At 44.1% G+C, this 23,886-nt stretch overlaps 1 protein-coding gene across 2 annotated transcripts in view; it reads left to right on the top strand.

Annotated features, from left to right (window-relative positions):
- Positions 1–23,886, top strand: part of ctdp1 (CTD (carboxy-terminal domain, RNA polymerase II, polypeptide A) phosphatase, subunit 1) — a 57,278-nt gene that overhangs the window by 12,115 nt on the left and 21,277 nt on the right. For both annotated transcript variants that reach the window (XM_078955288.1, XM_023960216.2), the window contains 2 exons: positions 271–424; positions 13,865–14,070. In XM_078955288.1, coding sequence (XP_078811414.1) covers positions 271–424; positions 13,865–14,070 — 360 coding nt within the window. The remainder of the gene's footprint in view (positions 1–270; positions 425–13,864; positions 14,071–23,886) is intronic.

Raw genomic sequence — 23,886 nt, 5'->3', positions numbered from 1 at the left:
TTCCCGGATCGGAGGAGCAGAGGAGTTTTCCGGGAGTCGCGTCCAACGATCAAAGAAGATCTGTTCAATTAAGCAGAGCTTGCTGATATGTCTGCTGGGCCCTTGAGCCTGAGCATTGTGTGTAGCCCCCCCCCCCCCCCCCCCCCCCCACACACACACACGTTGTTTTTCAAAGGAATTCTTCCCAGCATTCCTGCAGGGATTGAGTGTTTCTGTTTACCTCCCCAACCAACCTGCTCGTCCTGACTGGGGTTTCTGCTTCTACCTCAGGGCGGCTGCACCCACTCCGCTAAAGGAGGCAGCGGGATGCGTTCAGGACGGCGAGCAGGCGGGGCCATCGCGGCGCAGACGGCAGCCCAGCATGTCAGAAACCATGCCCCTGTACACGCTCTGCAAGGAAGACCTGGAGAGCATGGACAGAGAGGTAAGACGGCCAGAGGCTGGAAGGTCATGATCTGAACACGGTGGAGGCTTTGACAGCTGTAAACACGCACTAAAGGACGGTAAGACACGGCCGAGCGTCCACTCCTCCAGAGTCCAGTGAACTCTCTCAGCACGGTTCCATCCACAGCCTCATCACCTGTAAATAATGACAGGAAGTCTGATTAACCTTTCAAATGATATCACACCTCAGTAACGATTGACACCCAGAGTGTCTCCACTTTCTGAGCAGCATTTGAATTTCTCTAGAGGGAAAACTAAACTGCTGAAGCCATTTCCTCTCCTCCTCCTTCATGTTTTCCACGTGTTCAGGTGACTTCACCTGGAGGCAGATTTTAAACACATTTAATTACAGAAACACAACTTCCACTGATAAATAAATACTCTCCAAAATATGGATATTATTCAAGTATTTAGATACATCCAAGCTGCCTGTCTAACCTGCCAAAGGGATCTTTTTATGTTTAAGGTATAAATTTAACTTTTTACAGCTTAATTTTCTCTGTTTGTGGTGTAAATGTATCTTTTTCCTTCAAATTTTGAATGTCTGAGGTGTAAATTGATCTTTTATTTGTATGTTTTTGCGTGTTTGTGGTGTGAATCTGTCATTTTCATCTATATTTTTGCTTGTTTGTGGTGTTAGTTGTTCTTTTTTCTTTCTATGTTTTTGGAAAAATGACAAAATCTGGTTTAAAGTACACTACTCATCTTTAACTGTGCGAAAAATCCTATTAGTTGCCAAAATGTGACCATATTTTTTCATTTTAGTTTCGCTTTAGTCTTCTTTCGTGTTTGCTGAAGGATTTTTAGTGCGTTCTTAAAAAAATCATCCTTCAAAGAAAGGAAACTCGTGTGGAGTCAAGCTCTCAGAGGAATCTTTCCTAGAAATATTCGGACCTCAGAGGCGGTTTTCCCAAATCCAGCTGTGCTCAAAGTTCAAGGAGAGTGAAGTCTTTCAGCAAAGAACAGGAGCTTTGAATCTGGCTGTCTCCCCCCCCCCCCCCCCCCCCCCCAGGTTCTGTCAGGTTCCATTCACTGAAGTTCAGCGCTTCACAGGTAACAGTTTCACGCTGTTCCAGCTCAAAGTGCAGAGAGGAGCACAGGGATTACACGCACGCCAAACATCTGCATGTGCTGCTCGCACCGGTTAGTCAGACATCTTTGTAGCTCCAGAGGAAGGAGGGGCCGTCTTTGTAGACGCGCTGCAGTTGAAATGTCATCTCCACGGGGCTGCTGACGCTAAAGGCCAGGCTATGACATTCTTAAACTCTGGATCTTCAGAGAAACAAGCGGACCTAATTGGCTTTGGCGAGGAGCGTCTCTGAGTCAGGTAGATGTTAAATGTCAGCGGGGGCTGCATGGCGGGACGCCCGTTTAACCGGAGCAACATGTGCGCGAGTTTCCAGGCAGGGGCAGCAGCGCTGAACCGACTGGATGATCTTTCTGTGAATCAGCTGTTCCCTTGTTTTCTTTTGGGGGGGGTCATTTGCTCCTTCAAAGCAGCAGATCTCTGCTTCTGTCTGATCAGAGGATTTAGAGGCAGCAGTTCTGTGTGGTGAAGAGGAGGAGCCTCAGAACCTGCAGTTTGATCTCATCTTCATCAAACTCTTTACCCTCTTTTTTTATTTTTTTAAATTATATATTTATTTAAGTGAGACAACAGAAAAACAAAACAACAACAAACACTGGAAAAAAACAGATCTGACAAACACAGACAACTACCAATACTAACACATTAAGGCATGAGATAAAAAATAAGGAGGAAAGGTGTGTGTGTGTGTGTGGGTGTGTGATGTAAGGACAACGAGAGAGAATTCCATCCCTAAGCTTGAACTAACCGTCATACATTCATTAACGATACATATTTAGGGATACATTATTAAAGAATCATATAGATAGACAGGAAAGGCTCGAGATGTATATAACTCTCTCTTCCTCTTTCGGCTTCTCCCATCAGGGGTTGCCACAGCGAACAAGTCGCATGGTAAACTTGGCAATGTTTTACGCCGGATGCCCTTCCTGACGCAACCTTCTCAAACCGGGCTTGGAACCGGCAGAGTTAGAGAAGGGAACAGGGAGCAGCCCGGAGTCGAACCCGGGTTTCACGGATGGAAGGCGCCGCAAACCAGCACGAGCTAAACCGGCTCCCTCAAGATGTATATAACTATGAATTCATTATATTCTTTATACTGGAAAAATCAATAGCGGTCTCCCTCCTGAAACCCACACTGTAAATAATCATCTTCTCATTATTTCAAAAATAAATAAGTAGATAAAACAAATAAACAAACAAACAAAGTTGAGAGTAATTACCCATAACCATCAGACGCCTGCAAATGAAGTGAATAGGGCATTATAGAGAGAAAAAGGTGAGGACACAAGCCAGTCATATATTTGATTCTCAGGTGAAACTTAACGCTCGTCTAGGAACTCCATGAAGGTGACCATACAGGTAGTGGTTTGGTCGTGTCGGGGAGAGAAGGTAATAAACTGAGAAATAAATGTTTCCATATAGACAGGTTTATGGTAGGCCTGCACAATATACCGCAAATTTATCGTTATTGCAATATCAAGCTGTGCAATATGCATATCGCAAAAGACAGCAAATTTGCAATAAGTTGGTTACCTTAGATGTGCCCAAACAATCTTATGGCAGCTTGAAGTGTTTAATGGATTGAAAGAATCCCTTTCTGCATTTGACCAATAAGATGGACCCCTTCACGTTGTTAACTAATCCGATGGCGCCCTATTATGTTGTATGTTCGCCTCCTGCGTCAACAAGGGTCATTTGTAGTATAATTTTTAAGCTGTTGTAATGGAATGGGAATAATATTTTTGGTTGTTTTGCTAATCGTTTATATACCGCAAATTATATCGTTATCGCAATATTAATGACTAATATCGCATATCGCGAGTTTTCTTCATATCGTGCAGCCCTAGTTTATGGTGTTCTTTGATTTCCAGCTCATGAAAACAGTTTTTAAGCTATTGTTATTGCTACAAGAATGAATTTAATCTTATACGGGTCAATTTTCAAATGTTTTAATTCTGATAGGTCTCCTGAAAGACACATAAAGGGATGAGGCAGGCCAAGAAGGTAGATAAGGTTTGGGTAATTTCTTCCCAGAATGCTTTAAGCTCTTTAAAACTCTTTACTCTAAATCAGTGTCAGCTGAACCCCTGCAGGAAGTTTCTCCTCTGCCTACCCCTTCATGAAAATAAACTTCCTGCTTTCTAGTTTTTATTGTTTTTTTTGCTGATTCTATTCAGATTAGATGATGTGGATGTGAACCCCAGACCTGCACGGTGGTGCAGTGGTTGGTGCCTCTCAGCGTCCTGGTTTATACCTCTTCCTGTGTGGAGTTTGCATGTTCTCCTCTGTGTATGCGTGGGTTTTCATGGTGAGCAGATGGCAATAAAATCCATCAGACATGCAAAATATGACGCTCTTGTCTTCCTTCTGGCCGTATCCGTAATTCCTTTGGGAATCAGGAAATCTTGAAGCCCAAACAGAGACTGTCTGAAAAATCCCTAGAATTGTTGATCTTCACATTTTGAGCTGATTCTTAGCTGATTTCATGCTTCCTACTGTCTGCACAAAACGCCCTTTAAGAGCCAAACTATCTCCCTGAAAATGTCAGCCCAAGTTTTGGCATTTAGTAAAGTTAGCACTTTTGCTCCTTAAACTGTAGAAATTGAGCAAAATGACAAGTTTCTGCTGTATTTGGGAATATTGTGTCACAGCTTCACACCTCAGCTGTGAAACTAGAAAGATCCCCTCAGGCTCCTCCTACTTTCAAAGGTCGTCTGCAGAGCTCAGGAAGTTTCTGTGCTTCCTTGCGGCTGCTGCTTTTCATCTGAGGTTCACAGTAAGGATGGACAAACCGGCTGAGGTGTGTGCCGACCACTGACTCAGGGGTTTGGCTCAGTCAGCGTTTCCCTGACGGCCTTTGGTTTGCAGACGCATGCTGTAGTCCTCTGTGAGGTTTAAAGGACATAAAGCTCAAAAAGATTCAGCTGCACTCAAGTTTTGTTTAAAGGCTGCAAAACCACTAATGTGTGATGCATTTCACTTTGGATCTAATGCAAGGCTTTATCACAGTCAGCAAAGCTGCTTTAAAGTGGAGCAACTGCTTTAAATATTCAGCTCAAGGGGTTTAGTCCCGCCTTTTAGGTTTACAGTCCAGATACATACAGTCACTGGCCACTATATTAGACACACCTGTCCAACTACTTGTTAACACAATCAGCCAATCACATGGCAGCAATTCAATGCATTTAGACACGTAGACATGGTCAAGACGATCTGCTGCAGTTTAAACCGAGCATCAGAATGGAGAAGAAAGGGGATTGAAGTGACTTTGAATGGTTGTTGGTTCCAGACGGGCTGGTCTGAGGATTTCAGAAACTGCTGACCTACTGGGATTTTCACCCACAACCATCTCTAGAGTTTACAGAGGATGGTCTGAAAAGGAGAAAATATCCAGTGAGCGGCAGTTCTTGAGGCAGATGGACTACAGCAGCAGAAAACCACACCAGGTGTCACTCCTGTCAGCTAAGAACGGGAAACTGAGGCTACAATTCACACAGAATCACCAAAACTGGACAATAGAAGATTAGAAAAACCTTGTCTGGTCTGATGAGTCTCCATTTCTACTGCTACATTCCGATGGTAGGGTCAGAATTTGGCATCAACAACATGAAAGCATCCATTCTGCCTTCAGTGGTTTAGGATGAGGATGGTTCCAACACCACAGTCTACCTGAGTTTTGTTGCTGACCATGTCCATCCCTTTCTGACCACAGTGTACCATATTCTGACTGCTACTTCCAGCAGGATGAGGCTCCATGTCATAAAGCTGGAATCATCTCAGACTGGTTTCTAGAACATGACAATGAGTTCTCTGGACTCAAACGGCCTCCACAGTCACCAGATCTCAACCCAATAGATCACCTTTAGGATGTGTGGAGCGGGAGATTGACATCATGGATGTGCAGCAGACAAATCTGCAGAAACTGTGTGATGCTGTCATGGCAATATAGACCAAACTCTGAGGAATGTTTCCAGAACATTGATGAATTAAAGCAGTTCTGAAGGTAAAAGGGGGTCCAACCCGGTACTAGCAAGGTGGACCTAATGAAGTGGTCGGTGAGTGCAGATGTCCACACGATACTTCATTTTTAGTTTGACAATAAAACTGCTCTGACAGCTTCTGTTTGATGCTCTTCTTCCTGCTTGTCTTACTTAAACTCTTGCTCTGGCGTCTGATCTCTAAAGCGTGTGACGAGGCTTTCCCTCAGTGATGCTGGAAGCACCGATGTCTCCCCATCAGCAAGCACTGCTTTCCACTCTAATGTAAGCGTTGTCACATTCCGGCGCCTGGCTTTGCAAATAAGAGGGAACAAACCGTCAGTCGTGGTTTGTGAGGATGTCGGCACAGATAAAGGAGGAGGAACAGCCCCCCCCCCCGAGGCGCAGCTCATTAAGGATCACAGGAGGTCCCGGCCAGTCATCAGTCACTGCTCCCGTCTGCCCTCATCATCGGTCTTTAATGTGCGCCGCTGTAATTGTATTTACCTCAGCCCTCAATCCCTCATCGATAACTTTAATTCTTGTTTGCTATTTTACTTTTCCAGATGTTCATACCGGGTGAGGATGGGGGGAGGTTTTCCTCTTCGGGGGCATCATCTTTTCGCAGCCTGACTTTCTGAAAAATCTCAGAAAAATGCAGATTCAGGAGCTCGCTCCACTTATCTAAGAAGCTGAGGCAGCCTTCCCCCCCCCCTCTGTTCATCAGACTTATGTAACTCTCCTCGACTAACCTCCGCTGCAGCGTCGGAGCCCCTGCGCGGCAGCGATGGAAAAAAATCACAGCCTGTGTCTTCCTGTTTGCAGACCTTGTTAGGGAGTTCAGCTCTCACACTTTGATGCTTTGTTCAGGCTGAGCTCTGCAGCTCTCCTCCACAGAGATGGAACGCTCTCTGCTGGGGTTCTCAGTCAGTGAAAGATTGTTTTAGAGGCTCTGAAACTGAAAGAGACGGGGGTCTGCTCTTATCTTTAGTGTGTATTTCTCAGCTCCGTGTTTACATCTAATTTCCCGTCGCAGCCCTGATCCTCGCTCCTCCTTTGGTGACGCAGATCAAAGCAGTCATTTTTGGTGTGCTGCAAAGACGCCTTTGTTCTTGTGCAGAGTCTGCTGAGACCCGACGCCGATGGAAGCTGGTCTGAACAAATGAACAGAAGTGATTTGAGTACCACGTGTTCCCTTTGCTGCTGCAGCAAAAGAACTGGATCCATTTGGGAGCAGAAGAACAAGTTAGAAGTTGTGTCAGAATTCTTTCCCTACTGACTTGTGCTCTGTGTAGTCTGTGAGGTCTCCAGATCTTAGTGCCCTAAAATTTCCCAGAAGTCTCTGCAAAAAACCAGCTTGAATCAATGCTAACTAGATTGAGCTGAACAAATGAAGACCACATGAGTCTGAATGCTTTTACATATGAAAAAAATGTATTTTGATTAATTTTTTCTAAATCTTTCAAGTTTTCATGATCAGAACACAGTGATAAAATACATAATTATTAGAATTTCACTAATAATCCTGTACTAGTAATAGTACAATAGATAGATAAAGATAAAGATACTTTATTGATCCCAGCTTGGGAAATTCAGTTGTTGCAGCGTCGGCGTTAGGCTCAAGATACAAACTTACACACAATAGATGACAGAGAACCAGAACAATCAATCGGAAAGAAACATCAGTGAATTAGAACAGTTGTATTGCGTGCCACATCAGGAGAGAGAAAATAGACGGACCATAAATGACTTTATCTATTGCACATGGATGACAAGTTATAGAGTCCAATGGAGTGAGGTATGAAAGATGTCCTGAAGCGGTTTGTGTGAAGCGAAGCTGCCTTAGCCTGTTGGAGAAGGAGCTCCGCTGACCATCCAGTACAGGATGGAGAGGATGCTCAGGAATATCCATGATGGCTACAAGCTTATTTAAAGTCCTCCTCTCCATCACAGATTCAAATGTGTCCATTTTACAACCAATTACAGAGCCCGCTCTTCGGATCAGTTTGTTCAGTCTATTACTGTCCCTAGCCGATATGCTGCCCCCCCAGCAGACCACCGAGAAGAACAGAGTGCTGGCCACAACAGACTGGTAGAATATTTCAAGCATCTTGCTGCACACGTTGAAGGACCTCAGCCTCCTCAGGAAATGGAGTCTGCTGCTGGCCTTCTTACACACAGCAGTGCTGTTGCTCTTCCAGCTCAGTCTGTTGTCGATGGTTACTCCCAAGTACTTGTACTCCTCTACCTGCACTATATAAATCTTTATGATTCCACGGTCCAGGTGAATACCTGATTCTCATGGGCTGCTGGGTGTGCGTTAAAAAGTGATAATCCACAGTAATAAAGCACGCCTAAGAAAGAAGTACCGGTCACCTAGCTTAAATGTTTTGTATCACTGCGTTGCTTCTTTAAAACAAAATTCAGCTTCATCATCTGGACAAAAACAAGCGGTAAGAGGAGAACTTTCTCTCCGAACTGATGCTTTATTTAACACATCGTGATCATCAGCATAGATATCACTTTCCTTTGCAGTCAAGGTCGCTGCCAACTCAGCACGTTGTCATGTTACTGTGACAACACACAGCAACACATAACAAATATGTTATGTAATTTATTTCTTTTGTAAGTGACCATGGTATAACCTGGTTAGTGGCAGATAAAGTCTGCATTATCAGAAATTGGTGCATTTCGTGGAAGCATCCTTTGTGATAATGCAGACTTCATCGGCTGTAATCCCTTATGTAGTCAGGGAGCAGGAAGAGACTTCGGACACGGCATTGGCTTAACCGTGCACGTGAAACGGCAGAGTCCTGCCCCTCTGAAAACAGGACATCAGTATCTGTGGATGTAGAACAACCACAGCACAGGTGTGTGACAAAAAAAACTATCAGATCAGTGACGTGCAATCTTTCAAAATATAGCTTAAAACACACATTAAACTTAATGAATATTGTTTTTTATTAAATTATGTTTATTTTATGATTACTTTTTTCTGTGTGGGTTTTCAACGTTTCTCAGGGAAAAAAAGAAGCAATTATACTAAGTTCCTGTTCAAAAACAGGAGAAAGTGGCAGGTGAGGCACCAGGTGCCCATGCCCAGCCTGTGCTACACACACTGACTGAACTGATACGGACTCATGCGCCCTACTGTTTTGGTCTTTCTATCATAAAAAAAACTTTTTTTTTTTTTATTACTTCATTTTTTTATCTCTCAACAACTTTTTGATAACATTGGTCCCAGTTTGTGACTCATTTAGACTTTATCTGCCAAAATTGAGGCCCTGAGACGGAGAGACTTTTAAAACGTATGGGGAAAAAAAAAGGAAGACCTCAACAAAGAGGTTATCTATGTGATGCTTCTACAGGAGTGGCACACAGACTTCTTTTATTAGTAAAAGTAAGTTAATAATAACAATGATTTTTTTTTTCAATGCTGAAAACAGAAGAAAAATGTTAAAATGAAATTTTAAACAACACACTTTAACTGTTGCCAAACAAATGGTGAATAAGTGACTGTATCATTCATTTTGTAAATCTGACTGATGGCATCAGAGCCTCACCAGCTGAGAATCTCACTGCAATTCACTGCATCAGATGCATTCTGGATTCAGACCAGGGCTCGACATAGCCATTTGTCCGCTGGCCCGGTCCTGTTTTTCGAGCAGTGCGGACCACAAGACTTTACTTTTCACTTGTCCGCTCGGGCCACTAAAATATTTAACGGTTTATATATTCTTCACCTTTTTCAATAAAGTAAATTTTGCGAAAACGCGTAGATTTACCTCGTCTTCATAATTTAGTTTTTCTGCTAGTCCTGTGTTCAGACTTCAAGGGTTTCTATGGGAAACCTTTGATCACTTCTCCTTCTCTCCCGCCTGCGCGCGCGGCTTTCACTGCCGAGCACCACGCGGCACGCGCTCACTACTTTTTTTTTCAAACTTTATTGAATGTAACAATTCAATACAAAACAATGTTAAACAGCAACAACGAAGGCACAAGCCAGTGGGTTATTATTACATTTGATTATAAATCCGACACCGTCACTGAAGAGAGACTGAAGCATGTCAGAGATGTGGAAGACATGGCAGGAATAGATAGGAATATGTTAGATGGAGTAATGGGTATAATTAGTAGTATGGACAGCAAGATATTTAATGAATGCATTGAAGATGAAACTGTATCCACTAAGCTTTAAGCTGAATGTCAAAGAATCAAAGGCAACTCCAAATACCTGAATCTCAGACTCAAATGCAGTAGAATGTTAAACTACTTAATTTAGTTTTTCTTTACAACACTGTAAGCAGTAAGTATTTCTAGTTAGCTGAATGATCTCAGTTAGACCTGCACAATATGAGGAAAACTCGCGATATGCGATATCAGAGATTAAAATTGCGATAACGATATAATTTGCGGTATATAAACAAACAGCAAAATAACCAAATAACCATTCCCAGTTTAAAAATTATACTCCAAATGAGCCACGTTGACATAGGTTACAAACATCTAACATAACAGGGCTCCATCTGATTGGTCAACAATGTGAAGGCGTCCATCCGATTGGTCAAATGCATTAAGGGATTTATTTGATTCGTTAAATGGTTCAAGCTGCCATTAGATTGTTTTAACACATTTAAGGTTTATGATTTATTGCGATATTTGCCGTTAGAAGCAGCATGAAAACTTCTGAACTAGTGTTACCTACTACACTGCAGTGCTCTCTTCAAAACATCTGAAACAGACTAGAGCAGATTTAAGTTGATATGCTCTATTTTTAGTCATTGAAAAGTGTATAAATAAGTGTCACCAGAATGCACCAAATTGCACCATATTAAAAGTTTCCGGGGGGGCATGCCCACAGACCCCCCTAAAGTTGCAAGCACCTGCGGAGCGGCGGGTCCCGCTATGCGCGGTGTCGGGCCAGTAACTTTCAGGCAGGGCCAGTAAGTTTCAAAAACTACTGGCCCTGTGGGCCAGTGCAAATTTCTGGGCTATGTCAACCCCTGCAGACCATCACCCTTTCTAGATTTTGGGTTCAGATCCTCGTTGTCTTTGGATTTGGACTCAAATAACTACGGTCAGAGTCAATCTGAGTCATCTCATCTATGGCAAACCCCTCTTACCAATCAGGAGAGAGCTTTCTGGAAGCGGACTACAACAAATCTGTGAGACCGTTTGCTGTTGTTGAGGCATCCGATTATTCAGTTGATAACTAAGATACCAAAATATCAAGAAAAAATCATCTAAATCAGTCCATTTCTCAGATAAAGGCAATGGTTTGGACTCTGGTGGATTCTTTGAATTCTTGGTTCAGACCTTCATCTTCTTGTGATTCCTCACTAGGCATGAAGTCATCATGGTTATTTCTAAGCTCACAACCATATGTATGTTTATGCATGTGATAGACATCAATTGGTAGAGGTCTATTGTATACCGCGGTGTAGCTCTCTTGCAGACGACTTTCCCACAGCTAAAACGTTGCGGTCCCATCATGCCTTGTGCGTTGTAAACAAGCCATTTGGGTTTTATCCCGCTGGACACATGATGTCTATTAGTTAGCTAATTAGTGGGATAAAACCACTTGGTACACCACTTGTGCGTGGTAACTGTAGGTGTATTGTGTACGTGTTGACATGTTTGTGTGTGAAGATCTCTGGAGCCAAGAGGTATGTTTGTAATATTTGAGTGTGTCTCTTGTCAAGCCCCGCCCTTTTGGATACCATCCACACCTGACAGCAATAATGATAAATCTTGTTGCACTACTTCTTTAACCATCCTCCAACTTCCTCTGAACTCCCCTTTTTTCTTTTTCTCCCCTTTCTTTTGTTCCCTCATCCCCCGTCCCTAACACCCCTCTTTCTCCTGCTATCTTTATTTATCGTCCGGTTCAACAAAAAATGTATTTGTTACTTGTGACACATTGTGGAAAACTAAAATAAAATATACAAACAAAGAATGTAAATAAACTTTAGCCTCAAATTCAATTGTAGGCTTCAGCTCTGATATGTTTGCATTTGACAGAACAAGTAAAAAAAATAGATACATCTATTTTAGATGTCTATTGGTTAACTAATATACATATGCAATAGATGTCAAGTAGAGGACTGATGTAAATCTATTGTAGACTCTATTTTATCACTGTATTAGAGGTCTACCAATAGTGTTGTGCATATTGAGGTCTCATACTCATCTACTTGTAGACTTCTAATCTTAGGATGTTTTTCGATGTCTATTAGAGAACTTTTTGAAATATTTACTAGAAATAAAATAATCATGTTTCTGCCACTGTGACTTTTGCACGCCGTCATCCTTCTTCTCCTTTACCATCAAATCTAAACATGTCAACATGGGTAGAGCGTTCAGTTTCCTTTCTAATCTATACATATTAATACAGGTCATACTTTAAGAACTAGACTCTGTTGTGCAGCAGAAGATAAGAAAATGTTGCTTTAAGCAATAGAAAACATGAACTCCCATGATGCACCTGGTGTACTGCTTGCCTTGCAGTAAGTGAGGTAGTTATAGTTTTAAAAAGAAAAGTCAAAGGTTTGAACTCACCATCATTTCTTTGAACCAAAAAAACTTCATTTTTTTCTCTGAGGAATCCTGTTCGGACATGAAGACACAAAGACTTCATGCTGTCACAGACTGAGATCTGATTGGCTGATGAAACTGCTGAACACACAACAGCCTCGTTTGTGGATTCTGAAGGAATCTGGGAGATTTCATAGAACCTATCCACATACGGTAGCTAAAATGTGATTGGTTCAAAACTCAACCACGATGTTTAATGCACAGTGAGCAGCAGAACCAAATCTGATAAAACGCAAAGAGAAAGGTCTATGAAGGATCCTGGTGAGCTTCACTCAGCAGGAGCTTCAGTCTTGAATAAATAAACCCCTGTTGATCTGCGATGGTAAGGAGACCAGGGCTCCTGCATGAAAGGTTTGAAAAACAGGAGGAATGTTTAGGAAAACACAGCTGGATGTTTTTTTGCTTGAGTATAAATCTGATCAGGAGTACGGAGAAGCGTTGGTTCAGAGATCCGCTACAGAACCGGACGTTCTGCAGGAACATGTGCTGCAGAGTGAGACGTTAGAACAGAGCTGAAATCAAAGCTCCGTTCGATGGTTTCTCATTTTTTTCATGCCGCTCTCAGCTGAACCCCCCACCCCGGGCCTCAGCCCCCGCTCCTCCCTCCACTGCAGCTCCTGCTAATTGCTGGCTTGGGTTCAGAAGGATTGACTGTCATTGGCTTTTGCAGTGAAGGATTTTAAAAAAGGCCTAAGGAGCGAGTATTCATGTGAGATAATATTAAGCAAAGAGGAAGACAAAAAGCTGCTGAAGTCGAGCGGTTGTTGGTCTCTAATGTCCTGATGGACCTTCTTTTCATCTCCTGCTCATGTGGACAAATTGTGTGTTTTCATGTCTGTAATGAGCGCGCTTCAGGCCAGTAATACTCTGCCGTCTTTCATCCCGGCTCTTCTAATGATCCGATGACCACAGGCGGCACACGCTGCCGCGGCTGCGCTCGCCTCCATCGATCTCAGGCTGCCAATGGACCAATTTTCAGCAAATGATCGATAATGATGGGCTGCATGAATTATTACCTTCTGAGAAAAAGCACAGATCCCAGGCTGTGTCTGTGTTTTTCCTCCTAAGCAGATTGACTTTTGTTTTTTTGTTTTCTGTGAAGTCATCCACATGAAGTTAAAGGGGCAGAAAAAGCCAGAGAAACGTTTTTGCAATCATCTAAATTATTAAAATTGTGTTTGGGTTTAAGATGCAGACTTTTCAGATCTAGCTGACTGATTTTTGGTTTGATATCAGTTCTATTGACATTTTAGACCACAATCATGAGGAGGCTTTCACATCCTGAGGAGTTACAATGCTCACTAAAGTGCTCCTAAAACAGATGGAGATTCTGATCTCAAATCATAAACTTTTTAATAGTCATGACCCAAACAGAACAATGAATCCCTTTTTTCAGGAGTTTTTTTTTTTTTATAAATCGTCTGTTTTTAGGGAAACATGGACATTTTTTGGGAATCTGGTAAAAGCAAGTCTGACTTTCAAAAAAATCTTGGTTTCTAGCAGGATGCTGGATGGGGGTCTGCATTCACACACAGAAACCTGAATCACAGGTGTGTCCGTTACAGCACAGGACTCTGTGGAGATGCCGTTTATAGTTTTCATACAGGCGTAGTTGGAAGAAAAGCCTGTTTTCACTCCTGTGCGTGCGTACGTGTGTGTGTGTTATTGATGCGATGGTTCTGAAGTTGTGTCATGATGCATGTGTGTTGAAGGCATGAGAAAACTCACTGCAGCTTTTTTTAAACCAAACCAAATGCAGGTGGACGACATCTTAGGTGAGGAGAGCGACAACGAGAGCGAGGGCCGCGGGAGGGAGAGGCCGAGGAGCGAGGAGACGAAGGCTGAGGAGGAGCGCAGACCGCCCCCAGCTGGACACCGGCTTGGATGGGGGGTCAGTCCACAGAGTGCGGAGGAGAAGCCCCTCACAGCATCCAGCAGTGACGGTCCATCCCGTAATGTCTCCAGGTGAGACGCAGTTTCCGTCACCCCCCACTTTCCCTGCAGAGAAATGGTGTGTGAGTGTCTTTCTCTGTTGGCGTCAGAGTTACATAAAGTCCTCCAGGTGAGAAGGACTCTCAGGCCTCTGTGCATTTTTCCACGTCTTACTGCTCCATCCCCTTTAATCAGAACACGCAGCCGAGCTAGACAGTGTGGTCCGTTGCCATGGAGACTGATTCCAAACAGCAGGCGTTTGACGATTTCAGAACATAATTATGACCGTCTCCTGTTGCTGAGGGCTGGCCAGGCTGTCTGGACTCCTCATTCTTTGCTACTTTTTATTTTTTATTTTTATCCAAGCACATGTTTCAGAGGGCATAAGATGGATTACACCAGCGCCAGTAATCTGTCATTTAATCTGTGATCCTAACTATAGCATTACTGGTGGGATTTTTGTGTCTTTGATCAGATCTGTGGCTGGTTTGCTCACAGCTGAACTCATTGGTGGTTATGGGCTGTCTGCGGGTGAAAAGTGGGCAAACCTGTACGGAGCGTGCAGGTGGCCCTCACAAAATATCAAAGTCATAGATTACTCTGTCAACCCTGAAGGAGAAATGTTCATTTTTTCTACAAGCACAGGTCAGGTGACGGACGGGCCATAGTGAACACTTACACAACATGCAACTTAAAGAAATTGAGACCTTAATACCGACATAATACTGACTATTGTGTGGCGTCAGGGCGCCGTACAACAGCATCACCTGTACGTCATAAGTGCCCTCCCACCCCTAACTACTAAAAATGTAGTATTTAGTACCTTGAGGGCAGCTGCAACACAACTCTGCTGGGGGGGGGGGGGGGGGGGGGGGGGTCACCTTGAGTTTGAACACAAAGCAGGCTATTATTTTTTATTCTTTAAGCATTTGCTCACCAGAGAAGAGATGTTTGTTCTACATTTATTGAACACCCCCCCCCCCCCCCCCCCCCCCCCCCCACGTGGACAGAAACTTCTCATGCTCCAGTTTCCTGCTGTGTCTGTTCTCTTGAAGATCTTCCCCGCTCTATCGTCCCTTCTCGCCGCAGTTTCCTGTAGTAATTGTGTGTTTTTTGTTTCATGAAGACTCACACAAACATCTGCGTTCTTTAAACCTGTCTACTTTGGCTCGGTGTCCACGCTCGCTCAGACACGTCAGTCCACCTGTCACCCGGCCTGCCACCTTTGGCTGCTGCTAATAAGTCAAGCCCAAAATACTCTGTCCACTGAGTGGCTCCCCTGTTATGGAGGGCTCCGCCCCCAGCCTGCAGGGCTGCACAGCAGCAGCACATGATTACATAGACTGACAGCAGGGGGGAGGCGTGCATTTGATTCTGAAAGAGATGTGGGCACAAACTGGCAGGTGGGTGTTTGGGTCTATAGAAAGGTGCAAACAACAGCATAATAAGCCTGCACTCACCCCCACCAACCCTGCTCAGCAGACTCAACTTTAGTCACCACTTTAAAAGCATAAGATGCATTAAAAAGTGTGAAAGATAGACATGGCCGCTCAGTGACTGCTACATCTGGAGATCAGGAATGACATTTGCAGAATTCTGTAGAACCAGAGACCTTCATTTACACGTCCACAATTTTAATTATGACATGAGCGATCAACCCTTACTGCTGCCGCTCTGCAGAAACTATGTCCTAGAACACAACGCAGGTTTTTCATTTTGGCTAAAATCATCGCAATCCTGATTAAAAGACCACTAGGAACACTTTGAGAATAGATCAAAAGATGATCGGAGTGGGGCCAAACCCTCACACCCCCAACCTAACTTGAGCGGTGCAACAAAAATGGTGATCAATATCAGATCTATCCATCCATGGATAAGTGGATGATCAGAATGGAGTGAAGCAGGAAGACTGTGACCGCCCAACCCCCCAGATTATTTTCTTCGTCACAATTATGGTCTTTTTCAAACAGCATTTTTTAGTCAGCGCCTGATTTGTCACGATTTGGATGAAGAAATACTCAGAAATGCAATGTTAAGCTTATTTTTCTTTATATATGTCCTCCATAATAAGAAAATGCTAAAAGAGAATGTTAAGAACACCATTTTCTTCAGAGTGGGCTGAAACCAGGTCACTGTGGGACCTCCTGGTCTCTGTGGGACCTCCCGGTCACTGTGGGACCTTCCCGTCACTGTGGGACCTCCCAGTCTGTGTGGAATCTCCCGGTCCGTGTGGGACCTCCCGGTGCGTGTGGGATCTCCCGGTCCGTGTGGGACCTCCCGGTGCGTGTGGGACCCCCTGGTCACTGTGGGACCTCCCGGTCACTGTGGGTCCTTCCGGTCTCTGTGGGACCTTTTGGTCACTGTGGGTCCTTCCGGTCTCTGTGGGACCTTTTGGTCACTGTGGGACCTTCCGGTCTCTGTGGGACCTTTTGGTCACTGTGGGACCTTCCGGTCTCTGTGGGACCTCCCGGTCTCTGTGGGACTTCCCGGTCCGTGTGGGACCTCCTGGTCTCTGTGGGACCTCCTGTTCTCTGTGGGACCTCCTGGTCTCTGTGGGACCCTTTTGTCCACCACAAGCTGCCGTTGAGTCAGCCCGTGTCCCTCGCTCTGCTGCGTCCTTTTATTTGGCGCAAACAGGCTGACATCTGTTGCTAAGAAACTGTGGAAATGTGAATGCCTGGGTTTTGTTCTCAGCATCATTCAGGACTTGCTCCTGCCCGTGTCTCTTGTTTCTCCCTGGAGTAAACACAAAGCACCTGTTATTGCTGTTCCTTTCAAGCTTTCTGCCATAATCCATCCAACCACTCACAAAAGGGCACCTCTGCAGCGCTGAAATGATGCTTCCATCTGCTGCCAGCCACACATCTTTATCCTGAGAATGTCTGCTTTCCTCTCCTCCTCCAAACAGATCTGCACAGAAATGCGCCTCAAAGCAAGAAGAAATGTAGATTGGAAGAGAAGAAACAAACAGCCAATGTAGCAAAAGTGATGATTAAGATAAGCGTTGCATGATCACAACTGACCAGTATGCTGGTTTAGAAAAACAAAGAGCCACACGCTCCTGGGCTTCAGAAACCTTCATGCACCGTGTTGGAACCTTAACCTCCAGGTCTGAGGTTGACGCCCTTTCAGCCCTGGTGGGCGCAAATCATTTTTCAAGTCGCTTGTAAGAAGTCAAAGCTCATGTGGCAACAAACACTTCTAACAAACGCTGAGGCAGACTCTACTAAAACAAAAAAGTCACCTTCTCCACTGAGATCTTCTAGAAGTCCAGAAGTAGAGGTAAAAACAGCAATGTTCTCCAGAAAATCTGCCTCCAGATGACAAAGCTACAAGCCAAAGCTGGAAATTAGCTAAAGCCTGAAATTTGTGCTTCTGTCTTTTCCAACTGTGCCAGAATGATGTAGACTCAGCAAATGTGGACAGCCGCTGATTCCTCCACACGTCACCTTATCTCAGTCATCTGATGTTCAAAGAAACTGCAGGATAAATGCATAGTAGTTCCAACAGTGACCTCTGTCTTTTAGCCTGTCTCATAGTTTCTTGATAAAATGTGAACTCGCCCCCTTCCAGGTGTTTACTCCAGTTATAAAGGAAACCAGCTGAAAACATCCCCAGCTTCTATAGACGGACAGAGGAACTCTCTCTACGTGTGCTTGATGATGGCTCATTCTGGAGGATTATGGGTATTTCAGCTGGGATTCAGCCTCCGATATTGTCCCATTTTTCTCAAACTCACATGTATGATAACATTAGTATCAGAGTAACCCTGGTTGTCCTGCGATGCTCATTCATTAACCAACCATGTCTGTGGCGTCCAGGATGTTTAATTGCATCCTAGGAGCTTTATTCAGATGATTTGCGCACACATCTGTTTTCCATGTATTGGGCGACATTCGTGTTTGCAGATAAGTCCAGACGCTTCTGCTGCGGCGGCCACACGGCTGCAAAAGCCCCTGCACATCTGAAGAACTCAGTGCATGTGCTTCAGAGATGGCTGGAAAGTGTGGCGTCCGGGCGCTGCTGCAGAGCCGCACACGCCTAAGAAAAATCTTTTTTTCCGTGCAGCAGTCCGTTCTAACGTGCTGTGAGCAGAAAGTCTTCATCTCGGGGTTGAAAGGATCTGCAGAACAAACAGCCGAGCTTTTCTCAGATCAGCTCTGAACTTCTTCTGATGAATCAGATTCTTTCTTTTTCATCCAGCAGCCATGCAGGGATGGAGATTTGGCAGGATCTTGTCTAATTCTGCTTTTATATCATACAGTAATGAGATTAAATGAGAAAGAATCCCTAGAAATCCTTCAGACCACAGGTCTGTGAGTGCTTTTAAATGAACCCTTTGGTGCATCTTTCCTGGTAAAAGCTCTGAGCAAACAAACCCCGGTGCAGCAGGTAAGAAAGGAAAAGGTGTGTTTTTGTTCTGAAATCTCTGTTCTTAACTGTTATTTTTCTGCAGCAAAAGAACCTCATTTAAAGCACAAAGCAGCAGAAATATCTTTACTGCAGACTCATTACATTCATCACAGTTGATATCTATTGACTTTTTAAGAGACTGCTCTGGAACTCGGACTCTTTGGGTCTAATTTTGATGCCTCCTTGTTAGCAGCAGCAGTGCACTTTCCTCTTTACTGGTGACAGCGTCAGTGAAGTATCTTTTCCACCGTCTGCTGGGAAGTTTAGCCTCTTTATCTTCATTTGAGAGCAGATATTCAAAGGCGTTCTTCACGGCTGCAGCGATGCTGCGTGGATGTTGGTCTTTGTTTCCTCCTTCATGCATGTTCCATGATCTGCACGATGCGGCACCGCAGAGAGTAGCAGCAGCAACGTTTTCATCATCCTGTTTAATCAGAGCGATGATGAAGATTAAGATGCTCGTCATCCCTCTGTTCACACAGACTCTGCTTCTCACTTTAATGTGACTGTAATGCAAATGTGGGATTAGATCTGTCTTAATCTCTAACGTGTGATTTAAAAAAACGGATTGTTTCCGTTCATTGGCATGCAGAGTCCTTTAGAGAATTTCTATCTGAATAGAACTGGATCCCCCCTCCAGGAGGGGTTGACCTCTGACACGGATCAAATTGGATCAGCAGCATGTTTCTGCTCTCTGGAGGTCTAGAGGCTCAGGTTGAGGGGTTTTCTTCCATCTGCTGCTGTAGTTACACAAACACAGTGAGTACCTGCGCTGAGGGCAGGTGCTCCAGGCCTCCGCATGTCTGCGTTTAAAGTTGAAGAGGTGAAAAGTTACCTGTGCTGGCTGCTCATTTCAGTTCAGGCTGTTCAAATGCGGCAGCGCTCTCCTCACAGCTAAACGGCATCCGGCTAATCCAATCTTCCAAAGCCAGTTTTCATCCTGTCATGCTAATGTATGCAGATTTGATCAGCTGTGAGTGAAGCTGGAGGCTGATGGATGTTTACAGCTCATCCAGTCCAAAACTCATCAACGCGCAAATGTCACCTTCACATCAGCTGCTGCTCTTTGTTCATCCGTCAGGTTCAGAGCTCGGCCTGCGTCCTCACATTAATGTCATGCGTTCCGGTTGAGCTTCAGAATCAGAATTAGCTTTATTGGCCGAGTACAGTGCATGTACAAGGAATTTGACTTTGGTGTCTTGTGCTCTCTTTCAAACTAGAAAGATATGAAAAAGGTTTAAAGGAGTAAGACAGGAGAGGATAGATAATAAAAAGAAAGTACTATGAGGTAGATATAGGAATATTTAAACATAACTAAATAATAAATGCGACAGTAAACGGTAATGTTCGAATGAAGAAAGGGATGAAGACATAATTCCATTCAGCTTCTTCTAGCTCTGGTGCTATCTTAGATGACCCCCACACTCACATTGACGTGTTCTCCCTACCATGACAAAGGTGGATAAAGGTGGAAAGATTTCATGTAATCCATGGACACCAGTGAAGATCACAAATCATTGAAGAAAAAAGGTTCAGAGCACTGTCTAGTGGGTCTAGATGACCCAACTCCCAATGTTAAAGTGTCTAGGATAGCACAAGGGCTAGAGGGATGGGTCAGTTCTTGGAGTTAGAGTGGAGTCTGTTGTTGGTGTTTATGAGACAAAAGATGGAGGCCATCGTTTCCAACGGAGAACATCCTCTACGTGGGACAGTTGCTGCTCATAAAAGTAGAAGGAGTGGGCCTTTAGATGTAGCACAGAGCATTTTAGGAGTTCTTTTGTCCCAACCGCTGTCAGGCTGTGGAATGAGGCCTCTAGTCCCAACCGCCTTTACGGGTGGATTCGGACTGTCTTTGGGCGAAAAATGGGCAATTGTATACAGATCGCACTTGGTGGCCTGCACAACGTTTTGAAATTGTAGCAGTGAACACTTAACAGTGAAGAAGTTGAGACAAAGACACGCCATGTGGATGTTTCATTTGTGAACCTCCCCCCCCAAGACCTGCTCCCCCTGACGTAAGTGCCGTTCACTCGATAAGTGCACCCTCCCTGCGTGTAGCCTGACTGTCAGAAATGGGGAAATTAGACAATCAGAGTGTAGATTGTGTGGGTACTTGCGTGTCACGTGCACACCCTGTGTGTGCAGCATTTGTGCGCAGTCGGTAAGGGACCAGTATTGTCTCCTTACTGATGACTAAAATATGGCCTAGGACACAGTACGACAGCATCAATCTTATGTCATAAGTGCGTGTAACTTACATTAGCCTCATGAGGACTTCACGATGCTCTTACCACACGAGCAGCAATGGTACATTCCATTTTCATGACGTGGCCGCATGAGCCTCAAGGGAGCTACAAGACACACCTGGGGCCTCATTTATAAACGTTGCGTACACACAAAAGAAGGCGTACGCCACTCTCTACGCAATAGTTGAGATTTATAAAAAGCAAACTTGACGGGAAAATGGGCGGTCCTTCACGCAAGCTCTGACCCAGGCGTACGCACAAAAACGGGTGAAATGAGAAACGGCGACACCGTCGGCAGATGGAAGAAACACGTGAAAGTGAAAATGACAATACTGCCTCTCATAAATAACATGAAGACTTCACAAAGCAAGTCTTACAATTAACAGCCTACGAACACCCGTTTGATCGATCAGCAGTGAAACAAACTAAAAAAAATCAAACACAAAATTACAACAGAAATTCAAATGAACACTTCTTTGCAGAAAGAAAAGTGAAATATGTTCTGCAATATTGGCATGTTGTGCAATTCATCCTCATAAATAATATAGTTAACAGAACAAAATAATGTACAAAACTGATATTCTCGTCAATGTGTCCGTCTGGCGGAGCAGATATAGGTGCAGACAGACAGATGGATAGATAGAGAGAGATGCAGTAATTGTCCACTAGGGAAAGTTGTTTTCATAGTAAAACATTTCGTCATAAGCTATGGAATTATGGTATTCATGCATATGCCTTTAGTTTGGTTTATTTTTGATAAAACAATGTATGGCGTATGTCTCAACCATTCAGAAAGCAACAAGAAATTACATTTGCGCTGATCAATTTCAAATTTCCACGTGGATTATTACCGACATCTGTAGCTTGTCAGATGTGATTAAATGGATGGAAATAAAATGCCCCATCACAATGCGTAATGACGCACAATGGCTGATCTTGCGCTCTTAGAAAATGTGTCAAATGAAAGAATTTGGAGTGAACGCATCTTTAGACAGCAAGAAGACGTGCTGGCAAACGAGGACGAGTGGCTTATGAGCCGGTTCCGACTTCCTCGAGCCGTCCTGTTGGACCTCTGCGGGCTTTTGGGGGTGTGTCACCCGGTGCATCTGGCGCGTCGTGTCCCCCTCCGCCTCAGTCACTACTCCACTTAAAAGGGATTCCCCAATTATTGCCTCCAGTCTCTCATCAAGAGGGGTCAGCTCCGGTGTGTTTCGAACACGTGAAAACATTCCTGAAAAGCAAAGACCTGAACTACCCACAACTGGAAGATACTGAGTGGCTCGAATAGCTGCACTTTTTGGTGGATATGACTGTGACAAGCCACCCAAATGAGCTGAAGGAAAGTCTACAGGCGCCGCAAATGCTTGAAGCTGTTCTGTCATTCCAGCGCAAGCTGACTGTCTTTGCCAGAGATGTACAGCCAAACAAGAGGACGCTGCTGTTTTACCATTGCACTGACTTGCTTGGCATTTGCACAGAATTCAAACTTAACTGTATTAATTTGATTTTATATACTTTACCTTTTCAAAAGGCTGCTGTTTTCTTTTTTATAAACGCAGGCTGCATTTTATTGCACTCTGTTTAGTTCCCAGAGAGGGGCATGGCAGGCACGTTCCATTTTGTTGTTTTTTGTTCGAATCCTCAAAAAAAAAATGACATCAAAAATCGGATTTCTTTATTACATTTCTATAATTTAATCAAAGCAATGAAACATAATTCAGTGATATTGTAATGAAGTCAAACTTGCACAACAGAGCAGTCACGTGACCCGTCGTTCTCCGCAGAATGCACTGCAGGGCGAATAAACATTTAATCGTTAATGCTCATAATGTATTTGTAACAACTTAGTCATTTTGATAGTAGGCTAATATAGCTAATATAGATACATGTTTCATGCGTTGCCTTCATTAAAGAGCGTAAATAGGGCTTTTAATACTTTGCGGCTCCAGACATATTTTTTTTTATTTTTTTGGTCCATAATGGCTCTTTCAACATTTTGGGTTGCAGACCCCTGCACTAGACAGAGCTCTGAACCTTTTTTCTTCAATGATTTGTGATCTTCACTGGTGTCCATGGATTACATAAAATCTTTCCACCTTTATCCACCTTTGTCATGGTAGGGAGAACACGTCAATGGAAGGGTGGGGTCTTCTAAGGCTACGTTCACACTGCAGGCTGAAACGACCCAATTCCGATTTTTTTGCCCCTAAGCGGCCCAATTCTGATCTTTACATGACAGTCTGAACGACACAGATACGATCTTTTCAATTGCGACCCAGGCCACTTGGTTATGCCGTCCTGATTCCGAAACGTATCCGATCTTTTCAATTGCGACCGCCGTCTGACCGGCCAGGCGGCTTGATTCCGGACCATACGTCATCGATACGCAACAAACGTCATAATTTTGCGTTGAAATAGGCGAGAACATAAACATCAACCACGGCAGACGATGCTGATGAGACCAGTCAGTGGAAAGGAAGCCAGGTCACCGATTGGATTCATATTTGGGGTGACGGCTCTATTCAGGCCAAACTCCAGGGCTCTTATCGCAACCGGGCGGTTTTTGAAAATATTTCCAGCTAAATGGCCGAGCGTGGTGTTGAACCTTGCCCGCGATTACTTTTTTTTCTTTTTCCCCTTTACGGCCGTGATCAGAAGCGCGGGGGACCCAAGGCGGATCCTCCTCCTCCTCCCTGTTCTGACCCTTAGATTCTCCGGGATTCTCCAGAGTGGGTTAATAAAGAATCAATAGCATTTATTCTGAGGGAAACCTTCTTTTATGACCGTTCTCCTTCCTCCGTAACACACAACATGAATGCGCGCCCACACTGCCCCCCCCCCCCCCCCCCCCCCCCCCCCATTCTCCACCGCTGCACGCGCAGCCCAAACATATACACATCCTGATTCTACTACAGTGGGTACAGACGATCCAGACTCCAATGCCGTCTTAAAATGAGAAGATTGTGATTGTGCTGCTCCTTCGTGAAAATAAATTTAATATTGCAAAAAGAGCTCTACTGTTGACAACACTGTTGTTGACATCCATTGTTCACGTTGGCTCCACAAACGAGTGACGTCGTTCACCGTTGAGTACTCTTCTGCGCATGCGGGTCAGTTTTGGGTCATCTCACGGTCATACTGGAGACCACAAAAGTTCGGATTTACTTGGAAATGTGAACGGTCTTGCAAA

This window comes from Oryzias latipes, chromosome 11 (assembly GCF_053564925.1).
Source record: "Oryzias latipes strain Hd-rR chromosome 11, Olatipes_Hd-rR_3.1".
Lineage (NCBI taxonomy): Eukaryota > Metazoa > Chordata > Actinopteri > Beloniformes > Adrianichthyidae > Oryzias > Oryzias latipes.
This window is presented reverse-complemented; position numbering and strand designations above follow the sequence as displayed.